This window comes from Jaculus jaculus, chromosome 1 (genome assembly GCF_020740685.1).
Source record: "Jaculus jaculus isolate mJacJac1 chromosome 1, mJacJac1.mat.Y.cur, whole genome shotgun sequence".
Taxonomy (NCBI): domain Eukaryota; kingdom Metazoa; phylum Chordata; class Mammalia; order Rodentia; family Dipodidae; genus Jaculus; species Jaculus jaculus.
Window position 1 is genome coordinate 128,518,969 of NC_059102.1, and position 20,904 is coordinate 128,539,872.

At 40.6% G+C, this 20,904-nt stretch overlaps 1 protein-coding gene across 1 annotated transcript in view; it reads left to right on the plus strand.

Moving 5' to 3' along the window:
* Scai (suppressor of cancer cell invasion) overlaps positions 1–20,904 on the plus strand; it is a 175,288-nt gene that overhangs the window by 117,100 nt on the left and 37,284 nt on the right. The window contains exons 4-9 of the mRNA XM_004662802.2: positions 4,281–4,376; positions 7,269–7,355; positions 8,617–8,715; positions 14,267–14,363; positions 16,676–16,774; positions 17,038–17,190. Of these exons, the coding sequence (XP_004662859.1) occupies positions 4,281–4,376; positions 7,269–7,355; positions 8,617–8,715; positions 14,267–14,363; positions 16,676–16,774; positions 17,038–17,190 (631 nt within the window). The remainder of the gene's footprint in view (positions 1–4,280; positions 4,377–7,268; positions 7,356–8,616; positions 8,716–14,266; positions 14,364–16,675; positions 16,775–17,037; positions 17,191–20,904) is intronic.

The following is a 20,904-nucleotide window of genomic DNA, read 5'->3' on the forward strand; positions in this document are numbered from 1 at the left end:
CTCCCTCCCTCCATATACATACATACATACATACACGCACACACACATATATACATATATATACATACACAGCTTTTTGAGGTAGGGTCTCACTCTAGCCCACGCTGACCTGGAATTCACTATGTGGTCTCAGAGTGAATGTGTGTGTGTGTGTATGTGTATGTATTTTTTCTTTTAAAGTTCAAATTTAGGCTGGAGAAATGGCTCATTAGTTAAAAGGTACTTGCTTACAAAGTCTGATGGTCTGTGTTCGATTCTCCAGTATGTACATGTAAAGCCAGATACACATAGTGGCACATGCATGTGGAGTTCATTTGCAGTGGCAGGAGGCCCTAGTGCACTCATACTCTCTCTCTTTCTGTGTGCCTTTTTCTTTCTGTTAAATAAATAAAATAATATTTTATTTTTTTGAAAAGTGTATTTGTGGAAAATGTCATAAATTTAATGACAATATTTCTGCATAAATGGCATTCAGATATGGTTGGTTCTCAAAATTATTTTGAAAAACAGTTTCTCAATTGTTGTCCCAATTTGTTCTGTTCCCATTAGACCTCAGTGAAGATTCTTTTTTTTTTTTTTTTTTTTTTTTTGAGAGAAAGAGATACAGAGGGGGAGAGGGGAAGAGAGAGAAGGGGTGCACCAGGGATCCAGCTACTGCAAACGAACTCCAGATGCATATGCCACCTGGCTTATGTGGGTCCTGGGGACTCAAATCTGGGCACGCACCTTAACTGCTAAGCCATCTCTCCAGCCCTTAGTGAAGATTTTTTAACTTTTTTTTTTTTTTTTGGTCATTGTTGTTGTTGTTGTTTGTTTGCTTTTTGTTTTTCAAGGTAGGGTCTCACTCTAGTCCAGGCTGGTCTGTAGTTCACTATATAGTCTCAGGGTAGTCTTGAACTCAGGGTGATCCTCCTACCTCTGCCTCCCAAGGGCTGTAATTAAAGACATGTGCCGCAGTACCAGGGTTTTTTTTTTTTTTTTAACTTCTATATTGATAGCTTTCATAATTACAGGCAATAAACCATGGTAATTCCCTCCCCTCTCCCACTTTCCCTCTCACAAATCCTCCCTCCATCATATCCTCTCTCCCTCCCGATTAGTTTCTTTGATTTTGATGTCATCATCTTTTTCTTCTATTATGAGGGTCTTGTGTAGGTAGTTCCAGGCACTTACAAGGTAATGGATATCCAGGCCATTTTGTGTCCAGAAGATTGCATTGTAAGGAGACCTACCCTTTCTTTGGCTCTTACATTCTTTCCACCACCTCTTCTGCAATGGATCTGGAACCTTGGAAGATGATGATAAGAGATGTCTCACTGATGAACACTTCACTGTTACTTCTCAGCACTATGTTGCCTTTTGAGTTTTCCCAGTGGTCACCACCATCTAAAAAGAGAAACTTCTCTAATCAAAAGTGAGGCGTAACATTAATATGTGGGTATTAACATTGAGAAAAATGGTTATAGCGCAGTTTGGTTAGCATAATATATAGGTATTTAGCCAGAAAACAGCAGGCATTGCATTCAGGATTTTTTTGTTTTTTGTAAAATTATAAATTGAGGGCTGGGGAGATGGTTTAGCACTTACTTGCAAAGCCTGTTGTTCCAGGTTCAATTTTCCCAGTAGTGCCCACATAAAGCCAGATAGATACACAAGGTGGCACATGTGCCTGGAGTTCATTTGCAGTGGCCAGAGGTCCCGGCAGGTTTAGCCTCTTTTTCTCTTCCTCTCTCTCTCTTCCTCTTTTTATTTTTTAGAGAGAGAGAGAGAGAGAATTGGAAGACCAGATCCTCAGCCACTGAAATCTTAACTCCAAACACTTGTGTCACCTAGTGGGCATGTACGACCTTGTGCTTGCATCACCTTTTGTGTATCTGGCTTACGAGGGATCTGGAGAGAGATCGAACATGGGTCCTTAGGCTTTTCAGGCAGGTGCCTTAACTGCTAAGCCATCTCTTCAGCCTCCTCTTTCTCTTTTAATTAAATAAATTTGTTTTAAAATTTTTGAGTTGACTTTAAAAAAAATTATATTTAAACACAAACACAAAGAATCAAGAATAGCTAAGGCTGAAAAATAAGAAATGTGCTACCTGTATTATAAACTTATAGTAATAAAATGTTAATGAGGAAGTAGCAACGCAGACTATGGAACAGAAGAAAGATCTGAGACTCAGCCCTGCGTGGTGGTGCATGCCTTTAATCCCAGCACTCGGGAGGCAGAGGTAAGAAGATCACTTGTGAGTTCAAGGCCACCCTGAGACTGTGTAGTGAATTCTAGGTCAGCCTGGGCTAGAGTGAGACCCTACCTCAAAAAAAAAAAAAAAAAACGATCTGAGACTCAAACTGGAGGGAAAATTGATGATCTCTATTTCAGGTCTGTCTACAAGGGATACCTCCTGAGTGGTACGATTACAGACATGAATCACCATGCCTGTCTTAATTATGTCTTTTATAGCTCAGTATTAGAAATTGTTGTATCTTTTGGTCCTAAACACTCTTGAACTCATGGATTTTCTCAGTTCCCTTTTAACTGATTATCAGCCACTTCTTTGCTAATTCCATCTTTTTCTTATAGTACTTCATTAAAGTGCAACTCACTGCTTTTGCCTTGTATAAATCCTCAAGTTCATTAGTCACATTGTCTGCATTTCAAGTTGGTGGAGGCAGATACAGTTTTACCACTGCTTTATAGCCTTTGGTAACAGTTACTTGCTCCTCAGTCCTGATGTGAGTCATGTATGTGTGTGTGTTTGTTATGGATTTAACCTGTTCCTGCTAAAAGATTTTTATACTAGTTTTTTTCTAAGTAAGGCTGCTACAACAAATATTCCAAAATGTTAGTGCCCTGATATAATAAGGATTTATTTCTAACTCCATGTTAGCTACAAGTTGTCTACAGTGCTGGTTGGACTCCATTAAATGTATTTTCTGTGTATTGCAGGTTGTAGAGCAGGCAGACTTAGACTGGGGAGAGAAGGTGAGGTGTTGAAATGGTTTCTGAGACATGGTGTAGATAAATACCATGCCATTGGCTAAAAACAAGGTAATATGGCTAGGCCCAATATTCATTTGGTAGGGAGTTTTTGAAAGACATGTACTACAAGTAATACAGCCCAAGGATAGGAATATGTGTTTTCCTTCTACCAAAAGGGGATAAAATGTTGGGTCAGCACATGCTCTATAGCACCTGAGAGTGAATAAGTGTAGAATCCTTATTGAGAAAGACATTTGTAAAGGTCACTAAGAATGAACTGTCACTTAGTGAGGAGATCAGGAAAAGTGTCCTGGACCCTAGAGCTTTATTTTTGCTCCTAAAATGAAACTTTTTTTTTTTGTTTTTCAAGGTTGGGTCTCACTCTAGCCCAGGCTAACCTGGAATTCACTCTGTAGTCTCAGGGTGGCCTTGAACTCATGGTAATCCTCCTACCTCTGCCTCCTGAGTGCTGGAATTAAAGTTGTGTGCCACCATGCCCAGCTCTAAAATATTAGAACTTTTCTTTTGGTTAGAGAAGCAATTTTATTCCTCATTGTATGCCAGATTATATAATAAATTAAAACTCACAGTGAACCAAAATTTCTTTGTACAGGGTATTAAAATACAATCTCATTTTTAAATGAAATTTTACATGTATAGTGGTGCTCATAAGTACACTAACACAAAGGCTATACAATAATAGAAAACATTAATGGGACAAATTAAGACACTTCTGTATTTTCAGTTTCATTGAACATAAAAAACAACCAATCTTTTAGTCCTTTTCTTTTTTTTTTTTTTTTCTTTTTTATTTTTTCGAGGTAGGGTCTCACTCTAACCCAGGCTGACCTGGAATTCACTATGGAGTCTCAGGGTGGCCTAGAACTCAAGGCAATCCTCCTACCTCTGCCTCCCGAGTGCTGGGATTAAAGGCATGCGCCACCACGTCCGGCTCTTTTAGTCCTTTTCTTGTACATTATTCTGTATCCACACTCTCTACATCTGATTGGATCCCTGGATTTGCTTTCATTTTCCATGAGACAGTCTCCACATATATAGATCATTGGCTGCTGCTTTGGGGGTTGGACATCCTTCTGGGTATCCATTGTTGATCTCGGGGGTGCCACCCGGGAGCTTTCTGACCCCGCACCTCTCTGGTTGTCGTCCAAATCCCTGAGAACTTTTTTTTAATAAAAGAAAACCTGACTATAAAGATTTAAACACGGATCTACTTGCAGGATCATAAGACTTAGCTTCCCAACAGCAGAAGAGATTTGAAGTTAACTTATACTTCTTACTGTTACAGAGATTTACCACAGTATGGACAGAAGCAGTGGCAGTCTTACTTTGGAAGAACTTTTGATGTTTACACCAAACTCTGGAAGTTCCAGCAGCAGCATCGGTAAGGGGATTTGTAGTTAAAGGAGAATGAAGAGTGAAGGCCTATTTTATATATTAGCCACTGTTAAGACCTTAGACAAACTCAGTGCATTTTTTTTTCTTTTTTAATTTTTTTGGTTTTTCAAGTTAGGATCTTGTATAGTCCGGGCTGACCTGGAATTCACTATGTCATCTCAGGGTGCCTTGATCTCACGGTGCTCCTCCTACCTCTGCCTCCCAAGTGGGGATTAAAGCTGTGCGCTACCATGCCTGGCTTCATTGCTTTTTGTGTCTTGTTACTTTAAAATATATATATATATATATATGTATGTATGTATGTATGTATGTATGTATGTATGTGTGTGTATATATATGTGTATATATATATATGTATGTATGTATATATTTCAGACAGAGAAGGAATGAGAATGGGTATGCTAGGGTCTCCAGCCACTGCAAATGAACTCCAGATGCATGTGCCCTCTTGTGCATCTGGCTTACATGGGTTCTAGAGTGTCAAACGGGGATCCTTTGGCTTTCCAGGCAAACACCTTCACGACTTAAGCCATCTCTCCAGCCTATCTTGATATTTTTAACATAATGTATTTCATGTTCATGACCTAAATTAAAGCAATTTTTTCCTATGTTAGATTTTCTGTAAATATTTTATTTATTTATTCATTTATTTGAGAGAGAGAGAGGCAGATAGAGAAAAAGAGAGAATGTGCACCCCATGGCCTCCAGCCACTGCAAACGAACTCCAGGCGCATGTGCCCCCTTGTGCATCTGGCTTACGTGGGTCCTGAGGAATCGAACCGGGGTCCTTAGGCTTCACAGGCAAATGCCTTAACTACTAAGCCATTTCACCGTATGTCAGGTTTTTTAACTGTGTTTCTCTGTGACTTTTTAAAAAATATATTTATTTATTTGCAAGCAGAGAGAAAGAAGGAGTGGGTGTGCCAGGGCCTCTTGCCATTACAAATGACCTATTTGAAAGCAGAGAGAAAGACTTCTTGACACTGCAAATAAACTCCAATTGCATGTGCCGCTTTGTGTGTGGCTTTATGTGGGTACTGGTAAATTGAACCCTGGCTGTCAGGCATTACAAGCAAGTGCCGAGTCATCTCTCCAGGCCCCCATTTTTTTTTTCTTTTTGTTTATTTGGTTGTTTTTCAAGGTATGACATTGCTCTAGCTCAGGCTTACCTAGAATTCACTATGAGGTCTCAGGGTGGCCTCAAACTCAGGTCAGTTCTCTTATCTCTGCCTCCTGAGTGCTAGGATTAAAGGCATGTGCAACTATGCCAGGCACCTTCTTCCTCCCTCCCTCCTTCCCTCCCTCCCTTCCTTCCTTCCTTTTTATTTGAATTTATTTATTTGCAAGCAGAGAGAGAAAGAGAGACCCAAGAGACAGTATGGGTGCACCAGGGTCTCCAGCCACTGCAGATAAACTCCAGAAGCACATGCCAGTCTGTGCATCTGGCTTATGTGGGTACTGGTGAATTGAACTTGGGTCACTAGACTTGGCAGGCAAGTGCCTTAACCACTTAGCCATCTCTCCAGCCTCTCTCCTTCCCTCCTTCCTTCCTTCCTTCCTTCCTTCCTTCCTTCCTTCCTTCCTTCCTGCCTTCCTGCCTTCCTGCCTTCCTGCCTTCCTGCCTTCCTGCCTTCCTGCCTTCCTGCCTGCCTGCCTGCCTGCCTGCCTGCCTGCCTGCCTGCCTTCCTTCCTTCCTTCCTTCCTTCCTTCCTTCCTTCCTTCCTTCCTTCCTTCCTTCCTTCCTCTCTCTCTTTCCATTCACTCCTTCCTTCCTTTCTCTCCTTCCATTCCCTCCCTCCTTGCTTACTTACTTTCAGCAGGGTCTCATTTTAGCCCTGGCTGACCTGGAACTCATGGCAGTCCTCCTACCTCAGTCTCCTGAATGCTGAGATTGAAGACCTGGCCCTCTGGAAATTTTCTAAGACACCATTATATTTGAAGTGGCCCAGATTAATGTGGGCTTAATGATCCATGGTTTCATTCTAAAACACATTCTAAAATAAACATGTTTGGGCTGGAGAGATGGCTTATGATTAAGTGCTTGCCTGTGAAGCCTAAGGACTGCGGTTTGAGGCTCAATTCTCCAGGACCCACGCTAGCCAGATACATAAGGGGGCGCACGTGTCTGAAGTTCGTTTGCAGTGGCTGAAGGCCCTGGCGCCCCATTCTCTCTCTCTCTCTCTCTCTCTCTGCCTCTTTCTCTGTTACTCCCAAATAAATAAGTAAATAAAAATGAACAAAAAATAAATAAATAAAATAAAAACATGTTTATTGGTCATTGCTATTTGGCAATGGTATTCCTTTTAATTTTCATGAACATAGGTAGCTCAGAGTACTTTTTTTGGTTTTTTTTCATAATATTTTTATTTATTTGCAAGGAGAGCAGAGTACTATTTCATATCTCAACTTTTTTTCCTTGTCTTTTGAGGTGAGGTCTCACTATAACTCAAGCTGGCCTCAAACTCAATGTGATCCTTCTGCCTCAGGCTCTCTAGTGCTGAGATTACAGGAGTGAACCACCATGTGTGGCTATCAAAGATGCTTGAGAACTGTCCTGTTAGTGGGATGTGGCACTTGGGAGATGAAGGCTGGGGCATGAGAAGTTCAAGGTCATCCTTAACAATATAGCAAGCTTGAGTCCAGCCTGGCCTACATGATGTGTTGTCTCAGAATCATTAAATCTATCGATACATACATTTAAAAATGCAGTTGAATGGTTGTATTGAAATCTCATGAGAAATTTACAAGTTTTGCTAATGAATAGTGTTTCTTTTCTGTCTTTTTAATTGAATAGTACTTACTCTACAGAATTTACTGATTTGGTTATTTTTAAAATTCATAGAATTTAATTTCTATCTTTTGTCTTCTGTTTAAACAGACAAGTCTTGGATAATCGATATGGCTTGAAGCGGTGGCAAATAGGGGAAATTGCTTCCAAGATTGGGCAGCTGTACTACCACTACTAGTAAGTGGATTGCTTATGGAAAGAATAAAATGCTTTCCTGGTTTAAAAAACAGGATATGCAGTAGGGAAGACAATGAGTTATGAACATAATCTGGTTCAGACCAGACTGGCATCACCTTAGCAGTATTACTTGCTTCAAGGGTTCTTTTAAACAGTTTGGTTTTTAAAATACATGATTAATTCTAAATAAGTTTATTGTTCCTATGGCTTCACTTATTCTTGGTAATATATAGAGACATAGCATAACATATCATAACTCACTTGATTCATAAGATACTTAAAATGATCTTGGCTGGGCATGCTGGTGCACACCTTTAATCCCAGCACTTGGGAGGCTGAGGTAGAAGGATCACCATGAGTTCAAGGCCACTCTGATATTACAGAGTGAATTCCAGGTCAGCCTGGGCTAGAGGGAGACCCCCCAAAATAGAATAAAATATAATAAAGGTATCTTTGTAGGATTTGTTATACAAGAGGCATGAAGACATTTCAGAGCAGCAGCATCTGTATATTCCCATCTTCTAAGTCAAGGAAATAAAAATTAAGTATCTTCTAAACCTCATGACAAAGTAACATCAAGGTGTGAGCCATTTGTAAATTAAGAGGCAAAAAAAAGTCCTCATCTTCCTAAGGTTGACATGTCATGTGGATTGCCACCACCCATATTGCTTTCTTTGTTAGAACATGATGTGAAAAGTTCCTTGTTAATCAGAGATGTCAGAGAAAACCCAGTAGCATCCCCTGAAGAATAATATAAATGAGTTATTTTGTGAGGGAAAAAAGCTTAAAAATGGGCCAAAGTTCAAGTGACAGTGGACTTGAGGAAGGTCATAGAAAGTCTTGCTATCCAGGCCTATACACCCAGGTGGAATGCTGTCTGGAGAGGCCTTTTATAGAATGAGAATGTTGACTACTGACTGTCATTAGGCATCACAAAATATTGAGAGAGAGAATTGTTGTGCAAGGGTGTCCATCCACTGCAACTGAGCTCCAGATGCATGCATCACCTTATGCATCTGGCTTACACAGGATCTGGAGAGTCAGACATTGGTCTTTATACTTTACAGGCAAGCACCTTAACCGCTAAATCATCTCTCCAGCCCTATTATTGTTATTGTGAGACAATCAAAGGGTAATATGATTATTGCTTTGCTGACTCAAATTTAGAGCAATTATTTCATCCCCTGTGATGAGGAATAGAGCAAAATGGACCAAGTGTGAAAGGTTTCAGTTTTGATTATATTAATTTTTTCCTCCATAGTTTACGCACATCTGAGACCAGTTATCTGAATGAGGCTTTCTCCTTCTATTCTGCCATCAGACAGAGATCATATTATTCTCAGGTCAATAAAGAGGACAGGTATGTGTCAACTGTTCTTTCAGAAAGGTGAAAACAAAACATTCAGCATCTCTCATCCATGTGGAAATCGTGCAGAAAAAAATACTTTTTAAAAAGAATTATTTATTCATTGTAAGCAGAGAGAGGGAGGGAGGGAGGAAGGGAGAATGGACACTCCTGGGCCTCTTGCCACTACAAACAAAAATCAGGTGCATGTGCCTTGCCTCTTAGTGCATCTGGCTTTCTTGCGGACTGGGGAATTGAACTTTGGTCCTCAGGCTTTTTTGTCTTATTTATTTGAAAGAGACCGAGAAAGAAGCAGAGAGAGAGAGAAATAGGTGTGCCAGCACCTCCAGCCACTGCAAATGAACTCCAGATTCATGTGCCAACTTGTGCATGTGGCTTATGTGGGTACTGGGAAATCAAACCTTAGTTCTTAGGCTTTGTAGTCAAGCGCCTTAATCACTAAGCCATCTCTCCAGCCCTTGTTTTGTTTTTTTCGAAGGTAGGATCTCTCTCTAGTCCCATTTGACCTGGAACTCACTGTGTAGTATTGTCCTTGAACTCATGGCATTCATCCAACCTCTGCCTCCCTTGTGGTAGGATTAAAAGTGTGAGCCACTAAGGTGACATAAGTGCACACACAAGGTCACACATGCGCACAAGGTGGCACATACATCTGGAATTCAATTGCAATGGCTGGGGCCCTGGTGTGCCAGTTCTCTCTCTCTCTCTTTCCGACATAAAAATTAAAAAAACTACAAGAAGGTGGATGTGTTGGTGCATGCCTTTTATCCCAGCACTTGGGAGGCAGATATAGGAGGACTGCTATGAGGTCAAGGCCACTCTGAGACTATATAGTGATTTCCAGGTCAGCCTGACCTAGAGTGATAATCTACCTCGAAAAACAAAACAAGAAAAAAAAAGTGTGAACCACTACACCTGCTGCATGTTTTATAACTTGTATTCATTTAATAGGCTACATTGGGCACTTGTGTACAGGCTATGTAGCATGTATACAGCTATATGTTAACTGAGGTGTTTCTATAGATGTTATGAAATGTGTCACAATGCCAGGTAGAGCTACAGCACAAATGAGGGGTTAATATGATTGCTTCATAACAGATCTTGGCCAAACAGGTTTCATGGGAGTTTAAAAAAAAAGACTCCAAAGTGAGGCTTAGCTTTGTTCTTGGTAGCCTGTGTACTCTTTACTCATACACTGTCAATAGCCTGTTGAGAACTATCTAGTAGTATGAGAGAGAAGATTAAGCCCCACAGTTCAGCCAGAGTCACTTGGAATCATTGAACACATGTGAAATATCTGGGTATGGCAGATGTTTGGATAAGAGAGGAAGAAAAGAAAGGTGGTATTCTAGTTTTATTTCACAATATTATCTTCTAATGCAGATGTAGACATTGGGGATATAGGTGGATTACAGATTTCAGATGAGGATGGAACTCTGGAAGAAATAGGGACCTGATGGAGTTGGTTTGTTTTTTCTTTGAGGTTGGGTCTCACTCTGGTCCAGGATGACCTGGAATTCACTCTGTATTCTCAGGGTGCCCACGAACTCATGGTAATCCTCCTACCTCTGCCTCCCAAGTGCTGTGATTAAAGGCGTGCACCACCATGTTTGGTTTGCTGGAGGTTTTTTGTTGCTAATATTCCAAGAATGTTGAAGAACATTCTAACACAGGTTGTCTACATTTTCTCTATTCTCAACAACAGAACTCACAGCCATTATGTAGAGAAAAGATTGTATTTATTGTGTTTATTTGAGAGAGAAAGAGATAGAGAGAAGAGGTGGGAATGGATGTACTAGAGCCTCTACCCATTGCAAACCAACTCCACACATGCATCACTTTGTGTATCTGGCTTGCATGGATATTGGTGACTTGATCCCTAGGCTATCAGGCTTTGTAAGCAAGTGTATATAATTGCTGAGCCATCTCCCCTGCCCTATATTTTCTTAACTATAGTAGAAATATCACAGTTTTGTTGTTTCTCCTGAGACTAGCATGGTTGACTATTGTTAAGTTTTCTAGCTAAACAGTGATATTAAAATTTTTTTTGTTTATTTTTATTTATTTATTTATTTATTTATTTGAGAGCAACACAGAGAGAGAGAGAGAGAGAGAGAGAGAGAGAGAGAGAGAGAATGGGTACACCAGGGCCTCCAGCCACTGCAAACGAACCCCAGATGCATGTACCACCTTGTGCATCTGGCTTACGTGGGTCCTGGGAAATCGAGCCTCTATCCAGGGTTCTTAGGCTTTTCAGGCAAGCGCTTAACCAATAATCTGTCTTTCCAGCCCTAGACAGTTATATTTTTGGGAATATTTTCCTCTGACAAATTATTTTATTCCCTTACACATCTTATGCAGACTTGTCTAGGGGAGTTTCTTTGACATGGCCCACTGTGTAGATGCTAAAGTCATTTCTTGTCTGTCCTTCCTTCTTTCATCCTCTGTCAAAGCTTCATCAGTGCCGGGCATGGTGGTATATGCCTTTAATCCCAGCACTCAGGAGCCAGAGGTGAATAGCTGTGAGTTTGCGGCCAGCCTGGGCCAGAACATGATCCAACCTCAAAAAAAAAAAAAAAAAAAAGCTCCATTAGTGCTTTTCCTCTAGCCTTAATTCTTTTTCCCATTCAGCTTATTCAATTTGTCTTCTTTTTTTGAAGCAGGTAGGGTCTCACTGTAACCCAGACTGAACTGACACTCTGTAGTCATAGCCCTGAGGTCCCAGTGGTCCTCCTACCTTTGCCTCCTAAGTGTCTCCTTCTTGGGCTTTCCTTTTTTTTTTTTTTTTTTTTCTTTCCTCCCTTTTCTCTCTGTGTTTTTAAATGAGGTCTCAGTTTAGCCCAGGCTGACCTGGAATTCATCTACAGTCCTAGGTTAGCCTTGAATTCCTGCCTCTCCCTATCCAGTACTGGGATTCATTGAGTGCCACCATGCGCAGTTTTTTTGTTTTTGTTTTTTTTGTGAGACAGTTTTCACATTGTAGCCCATGCCCAAGCTGGCCTTGAACTCATGGTGATCCTTCTACCTTAACCTCCCAAGTACTGGGATTCCAGGTATGTAATTACAGGTGTGCCTTCACACACAGCTAAATTGTATTAATTTTTGATGAAATAAGTTATACTTCTAAAAACTGCAAATAATTGTGTAACACTTATCAGTATTAAAAGTACACACAGAGAGTCAGATGTGTTGGCACTTGCATTTATTCCAGCATGCCAGATGCAGAGGTAGGATTGTTGTGAATTGAGGCCAGCTGGGCTAGAATGAGACCCTGCCTTTAAATATATATACATATGAATATATGAAGAGAACTATTTTATGCAATAGCAAAATGCATTTTGAAGCTCACCTTCCTGTATTTTCTAATGTGCCAGGAGGGAAATAGGCCTTGGGCCCCTTGCTTAAGACCCAAGACTTTGATTTATTGCAATTTCTCCTTCAGCAGCAAACACATCTGAATTGTTCCTTTGCTGTTGGCTAGTGGATTATTTGGAGCGAAAATGAGAAATCTCTTGCTTTGGGACAAGAGAGAACCAAATGCCAACCCGTTGTGCAAAAGCTTGGTGGTGGTCTGGATTTGTCAGCTAGTCCCTCCTTGACATCACCATTCTGAAGTTCTAAAGCTTTCAGTTTTAGATTCATAATGCCTACTTTAATTAACACAAAAACTTCACTACTGTTACCCTTTATGTTGACGTAATGATCCCTTTGACAGCTGGCTAGACTCCAGTGTGTGTGAGTGTGCACATGTGTTTGTGGATGTGTGTGGAGGCCAGAGGACAACCTCTTGTGTTGCTCAGGCACACGACACCTTGATTTTGAGATAAGGTCTCTCACTGGCCTGGAGCTTACCACGTGGGCTAGACAGGCTGGCTAGGGAGCCCCAAGGATCCACCTGTTTCCATCTCCCACAATGATTGGATCTCAAGTACATGCAACCATGTGCAGTTTTTTACATGGGTTCTGGGGGGTGAAACTCCTATTCTCATGGTTACAAGGCAGGGACTTGACCAAATGAGCCATATATCTTTGTAAAAGCTTACTACTTTCTCCAGGAAGCCTTTTCTCACTCACTATCCAGTCCTGTGGGACTATTCTTACACTTTCTCATCACTGTAAAATACCTGAAAGAAGCAACATAATAAGAGAGGGAGAATTCATTGTGGTTCTCCGTTTGTTAGGTTATAGTCCATTATAGTAGAGAAGATATGATGGTGGGAGCAGCAAGAACCTGTGTGGTTCCATCACATTGGCAGGAAGTAGGGAGCTTTGGCAGAAGTAGGGTTGGTCAGTTACTGTCAAGTCCTTCCCTCATTGGCCTACTTCTGCCAACATCCCAAAACCAGTGTAACCAATATAAGCTGTGGTCTAAGTGTTCAGATGTGTAAGCTTATGGGGGGACATTTGAGACTCAATCCATGGCAGGCCTCAAGTAGTGTCTTTTATTTCTCTTGTTATTATTTATTCCCCTATATTATGAGTTCATTTTAGTCATCTATATTTTACTTGCTTCTATTCCTATAAGGTCTGTAAAGAAGAGTTTTGGTCTTTTTTTTCTTTTTCTTTTTCTTTCTTTTTTTTGGGGGGGGGGTTGGTTTTTTGATGTAGGGTCTCACTCTAGCCCATGCTGACCTGGAATTCACTATATAGTCTCAGGGTGTCTGTGAACACACGGCAATCCTCCTACCTCTGCTTCCCGAGTGCTGGGATTAAAGGCGTGCACCACTGGTCTTTCTATTTTAATTACTGTCCTTTTAAAACGTAGCATTATTTTTAGGCATCCAAATTCTCAGTAGATTTTTGCTGAATTAATGAATATATGAATTGTGACTTAATCATTGTGTAAAAGAATGTGTTTAAACTGGGTATGGTGGTGTACACTTTTAATACCAGCACTCAGAAGCAGAGATAGGAAAATCACTGAGTTTGAGGCCAGCCTGTGACAACAGAGTAAGATTCAGGTCAGCCTGGGCTAGAGGGAAAACCCTACCTTAGCACCCAGCCCAAAGAAATGTGTTTGAGAGAATATATGTTTTATGCTTTTTTTTTTTTTTTCTTTTCCTTTCCCTTTTGGAGACAGGGTCTCATGTAGCCTGAGTTGGTCTCAACGTCAGTACTTGACCTTGCATCCTTGCTGGGATTAAACACATGCATGACCATGCCTAGCTAAGGCCAGTGTGGTTTGATGTGGAATTTTTTAATTTTTTTATTTTTATTTATTTGAGAGCAACAGACAGAGAAAGAGGCAGAGAGAGAGAGAGAATGGGTGCGCCAGGGCTTCCAGCCACTGCAAATGAACTCCAGACATATGCGCCCCCTTGTGCATCTTGGTAATGTGGGTCCTGGGGAATTGAGCCTCGACCAGGGTCCTTAGGCTTTACAGGCAAGCGCTTAACCGCTAAGCCATCTCTCCAGCTCTGATGCGGAAATTTCTTAACCATCCAAAAATTGATGAGGTTTTAAAAGCCATCAAAATATTAGAAAAAATTCAAAAGCATGTGTTCTGACTTAAACTAATGACTGACTTTTCTTTTATCTGCTATAGACCTGAATTGGTAGTTAAGAAGCTACGATACTATGCAAGATTTATAGTGGTTTGTCTTCTTCTCAACAAGATGGATGTTGTGAAGGATCTGGTAAAGGTAACTATATTAAAGTTTTGAATCCCTTCTGTGGATGAGATCGTTTATAATTCTGGAGCACTCACAGTCTCCTCTCACAGACGTATTGAGTCCCTTCTGTGGATGAGGCCACTCATAATACTGGAGCACTCACTGTCTCCTGTCACAGACTTATCCAGAGATGTGCTTTCCTAACCACCTACAAACTGCTCAATCCAGATATATTGACAGTCAAGATTATCACAATTTAAGAGTTTCATTGCTGCTCTATCCCTCAATCCCTTAGGTAGTTAAAAATTAACAGGCTGGCTAGAGAGATTGCTCACCGGTTAAGGCACTTGTCTACAAAGCCAAAGGGTCCAGGCTCCATTCTCCAGGACCCACATGAGCCAGATGCACAAGATGATGCATGCATCTGGAGTTTGTTTGCAGCAAGTGGAGGCCCTTGCATTCACATTCTCTCCCTCTTCTCTCTCTCAATAAATACCTAATTTTTTTTTAATGCTTAAAAAAAATGTTAATAGCATTCAGTATACCTTAACAACTATAACTGTTGAATGATAAATTCTGGATGCCCTGTACCCAAAGGTTTTTATTGGAAAATTTCATTGATTGATTTGATGGCAAACTTCTTAATATTTTGGACTCAAAGAAAATCAGGAAGTATTTGATAAATATTAAATATTAAAATTTTGTGATTGCTCCTTCCAGTCATTTGTGTATATTAATTTATTGCAGATATAGCACTGAATAGGAAGTCAATGTTTGTAAAGTTCTTTATTTAACTTTTATTTTTCCTTATTTTTTTTAAATTTATTTAAGAGAGAGAGAAAATCACCGGGCATGGTGGCGCACGCCTTTAATCCCAGCAGGGGAGGCAGAGGTTGGAGGATCACTGTGAGTTCAAGGCCACCCTGAGACTCCATAGTAAATTCCAGGTCAACCTGGGCTAGAGTGAGACCCTACCTGGAAAAACCAAAAAAAAAAAAAAAAAAAAGTCACACCAGGACCTCCAGCTGCTGCAAATTAACTCCAGATGCATGTGCCACCTTGTTTATCTGGCTTGTGTGGGTCCTAGGGAATCAAACCTAGGTCCTTTGGCTTTTCAGGCAAACACCTTAACTACTAAGCCATCTCTCCAGCCCTTTAGTTTTTACTCTTTTTTTAAAAATTATTATTACTTAGTTGAGAGAGAATATGGGCACACCACGGCCTCCAGACTTGTGCATCTAGCTTATGTGGGTACTGGGGAATTGAACCTGGGTCCTTAGGCTTTGCAGGCAAGTGCCTTAACCACTAAGCAATCTCTCCAGTCTTTATTGTTTGTTTGTTTTTCAAGGTAGGCTCTCATTCTAGCCCAGACCATTACTCCAGCCCTTTTAAAAAAAATATTTGGGGCTGGAGAGGTAGCTTAGTGGTTAAGGTGCTTGCCTACAAAGCCAAAGAACTCAGGTTCAGTTGATTTCCCCAGGACCCACACAAGCCAGATGCACAAGGTGGCACATGCATCTGGAGTTAATTAGCAGCAGCTAGAGGCCCTGGCATGTCCATTCTCCCTCTTCAAGTAAATAAACAAAGTTTGTTTAAAAAGTTTGAGGAAAATTTTTATTTATTTATTTGTAAGCAGAGATAGATTAGAAGAGAGACAAAGTAGGCATGCCAGGGCCTCCAGCCACTGAAAACAAACTCCAAATGCATACACTACTTTGTGCATCTGGTTTTATGTGGTAACTGGGAAATCGAACTTGGGTAGTTCAGCTTTGCTGAGCCATCTGTCTAGCCCATTCATCAGTTTTATTCCTTTTTATTGACAATTTTTACTCATTGTCTGCGTAGTATGTGTGTATGCATGCTCATGTGCACACCGAGGTCTCTGGCTACTGTGAACAAATGCCAGATGTTTGCATCACATTTTGCATCTGCGTTTATGGGTGTTAAAGATTTGACACCGGACTGGCAAACTTTTTTAAATTATTTATTTATTTATTTGAGAGAGAAAGAATGGGCATGCCAGGGCCACCAGCCACTGCAAATGAACTCGACACATGTGCCACCTTGTGCATCTGGCTCATGTGGATCCTGGGACCTTTGGCTGTGCAACAAATGCCTTAATTGCTAAGCCAGCCCTCAATGCTTATAAAATTTTTATTTGATGCATGCTGTTCTGAAATTTTTGAATTAGAATTAAACCTGTGGTTTTCATTGTTTATAGTTACAATTAGGCTTGAACATTGAAAAGAATTATACTTAACTATGTTACTTTCTGTTAAGAATATTACAACCCAGCTATATATTTGTATGGCAGTTTTTAATAACTAATGTTTTAACATCAGGAATTGTCTGATGAAATTGAAGATTATACTCATCGCTTTAACACTGAAGATCAAGTGGAGTGGAACTTGGTGCTTCAAGAAGTAGCAGCTTTCATTGAGGTTAGTTTTTTTTCTTTTAATGTTTTCAAAGTAGGGTGGCCTTGAACTCACAGCAGTCCTCCTACCTGTGCCTCCCGAGTGCTGGGATTAAAGATGTACATCACCATACATGGCTTATCTTTAGTTTTTGAAGGAAAGGTTTCATAATCATGAGTAGGTAAATGGTACTGTGGTATATGTTTTTATGGTGTGTACATTGTCTCAAAAAGAGAAATAGCTATTGATGTGTTATCTTAACATTAACCTCCTATTTTTTTCTTTAGGCGGACCCTGTAATGGTATTAAATGATGATAATACCATTGTTATAACATCCAATCGTCTTGCCGAAACAGGAGCCCCCTTGCTGGAGCAGGGCATGATTGTTGGACAGTTGTCTTTGGCTGATGCACTTATTATTGGTAATTGTAATAATCAGGTAAAGAACTGTGAAGGAATTACACATAACTTTGCAAAAGGTTTTAAATAATCATGGAATTTATTCCTGGTAAATATCCTAACATGAATGAGATAATGATTTAATATATAATGCCATTTTCATATATGAAATATATTTGACACCTAAATGGCTAAAAGCAATTTTTAGGGATGGAATGATGGCTCAGTGGTTGAATGTGCTTGCTTGCAAAGCCTTTTGGTCCAGTTTCAAATCGCCAGTACTCATATAAAACCAAATGCACAAAGCGGTACGTGTTTCTGGAGTTCATTTCCAGTGGCGGGAGGTTCTAGCACACCTAATCTCTCCCTCTCTCCTTTTCTATCTCTTTGCTTGCAAATAAGTAAAATATTTTTTTTTAATATTTTATGTTTATTTATTTATTAGATTGAGAGAATAGGCATGCCAGGGCCTCTAGCCATTGCAAACAAACTCCATATACATGTGCCACCATGTGCATCTGGCTTGTGTGGATCCTGAGGAATTGAACCTAGGTCCTTAGGTTTCGCATGCAAGTGCCTTAACTGCTAAGCCATCACTCCAGCGCCCAAATTTTTTTTTTTTAAAGAAAGAATTTTTGGCCAGGTGTGATGGCATCCATAGGTAGACATTGGAGGATCACTGAGTTTGAGGCCACCCTGAGACCTCATAGTGAATTCCAGGTCAGCCTGGGCTAGAGTGAGACCCTACTTCAAATTCCAAAAGAATAAAAGAAAAAAAAGAAAGAATTTTTAATGACATAAGAAGATAGTTGGGGCTGGAGAGATGGCTTAGCGGTTAAGCACTTGCCTGTGGAGCCTAAGGATCCTGGTTTGAGGCTTGATTCCCCAGGACCCGCGTTAGCCAGATGCACAAGGGGGCGCATGCGTCTGGAGTTCGTTTGCAGTGGCTGGAAGCCCTGGCGTGCCCATTCTCTCTCTCTCTCTCTCTCTCTCTCTCTCTCTCTCTGCCTCTTTCTCTCTGTGTCTGTTGCTCTCAAATAAATAAAAAAAATAAATGAGAAAAAAAAATTTTTGAAAAAGAAGATACCTGGGACATGGTAAATGAAAATATATTTGTAGTGATTTCACGTTAAAATGTGTGCACTCATAGACAAAATACTAGCAAGAGCTATGGTGGTACATGCCATTAATCCCAGCACTCGGGAAGCAGAGGTAGGAGGATCACCATAAGTTCAAGGCCACCCTGAGACTACATAGTGAATTCCAGGTTAATCTGGACTAGAGTGAGAGCCTACCTTGAAAAACCGAGGAAAAGAAAAGAAAAGGAAAAGGGCAGGGGAAAGGGGAAATGAAAAAAATTCATCAATATCCAAAAAGCTTGTTTGTGACTATCACTTATAATTGATTTTTATCTTCTTTTATACAACTTTGTGTGTGTGTGTGTGTGTGTGTGTGTGTGTGTGTGTATATGCATGCATGCATGCATGAAGGCACATGCCATAGCACACAACTGGAGGTCTGAGGACACCCTGCAGATGGTTGTCCTCTCCTTTCATCTTCTTTGAGACAGGGTCTCTTGTTTTGCTGCTGCATGCACCAATTTAGTTGCCCTGTGAGCTTCCAGGTTCTTCTGACTCTTCCTCCCATTGCCATAGGCACTGTGTGACCACAGGCACCTGTGCACTTTGCATCCAGGTTTACATGGGTACTGGGGAATCAAACTTGGGCTGACAGGCTTGCAAACAAGTGCATTTAACTGCTGAATCATCTCCTCATCCCTTGCTTACAATTTTATAAACTGTCTAAACTTTCCACATATTATTTCTCCAATCAGCCAAAAGAAGGAAGAAGAGCTGTTTGGAAAATTAATTCATTGGTCAAAAGTGAATTTCAAATGTTTTAATTACAAAACTCATGTGAAGATGAGGATTTAATACACTAAAAATGAAATGTACTTTACGAAAATCTACTGAATATCAGAAAGTCATCTGTTTTATGTATTTTTGAATGTTGATTCCTACCTTAACATCTGTCATTTTCTAATAAGTTTCCAGTTATTGCTTTATTTATTTTTTTCAGGCAGAGTCTCATTCCAGTTAAACCTCACCTGGAACTCATTCTGTAGCCTAGGCTGGTCTCAAACTCTCAGTTATCCTCCTACTTCAGCCTCTGGAGTGCTGGGTTTAAAGGTCTGAGCCACCATACTGACACCATTTTAAATTTTATAGTTATTTTTTTTTCTTTGTTTTGTGTGTGTTTGTTCTGAGGCAGGGTACCATATTAGTCTGGGCTAACTTGCAACTCAGTCTGTAGTCCCAGGCTTGCCTCGAACTCACCCCATCCTTCTACCTCTGCCTCTTGAGTGCTGGGATTAAAGGTGTACACTGCCATGCCCAGATATTTTTTAAATTTCTTTTTCTCAATTTTTATTAACATTTTCCATGATTATAAAAAATTTCCCATGGTAATACCCTCTCTCTCCCCCCCACCACTTTCTTCTACCTCAAAAACCCAAACAAACAAAAAAAGAAAGAAGCCGGGCATGGTGACGCATGCCTTTAATCCCAGCACTCAGGAGGCAGAGGTGGGAGGATTGCCATGAGTTCAAAGCCACCCTGAGACTCCATAGTGAATTCCAGGTCAGCCTGGGCCAGAGTGAGACCCTACCTCGAAAAAAACAAAAAAAAAAACAAAAAAAAAAAAAGAAAGAAAGAAAGAAAAAAATATATGTATATATTTGAGTGAGAGAGTGAGAAATGAATACACAGGGCCTCCATATGCATGTATCATCTTGGGCACCTGGCTTATGTGTGGGTACTGGGGAATTGAACCAGGGTCCTCAGGCTTTGCAGACAAGCACCTTAACCACTAAGGCATCTCTTCAGCCCTCTTTTTTTTTTAATTTTTATTAACATTTTCCATGATTATAAAATATATCCCATGGTTAGCCCTCTTTTTTGTTGTTTTGTTTTGTTTCTCAAGGTAGGATATTGCTGTTTAGCCTAGGCTGACCTGGAAATCACTATGTAGTCTCAGGGTGACCTTGAACTCACAGTGATCCACCTACCACTGCCTCCTGAGTGATGGGATTAAAGACATGCACCACCATACCTGCCTTTCTTTTTGGTTTGGTTTTGGTTTCTAAAAAGTAAGGTCTCACTGTAGCCCAGGCTGACCTGGAATTCACTCTGTATTCTCAGGGTGGGCTTGAACTCAAGGTGATTCTCCTGTCTTTGTCTCCTGAGTGCTGGGAGTAAAGGCATGCACCACCTTTTTTTTGTATTTTGATGTTATTTGTTATTTTATTATTTTTCAATTATCCATGTGCTTTGCTCACACCACCTTCTGAGAGGATCATTTTGTGTGTAGTTGTGCAGAACAGAGACCAGGTGGGGTAATAAACTGTTAGGAAACTTGCAGTAATCTTGATAAATGATAGTAATAGCTTGTGATAATAATAGAACTGTAAACTGGGCATGGTGGAACATGCCTTTACTCCCAGCACTTGGGAGGCAGAGGTAGGAGGATTGCCTTGAGTTCAAGACTACCCTGAGATTACATAGTGAATTCCAGGTCAGCCTATGCTAGAGTGAGACCCCACTTTAAAAACCCAAAATAAGGGCTGGAGAGATGGCTTAGCGGTTAAGCGCTTGCCTGTAAAGCCTAAGGACCCCGGTTCGAGGCTCGGTTCCCCAGGTCCCACGTTAGCCAGATGCACAAGGGGGCACACGCGTCTGGAGGTCGTTTGCAGAGG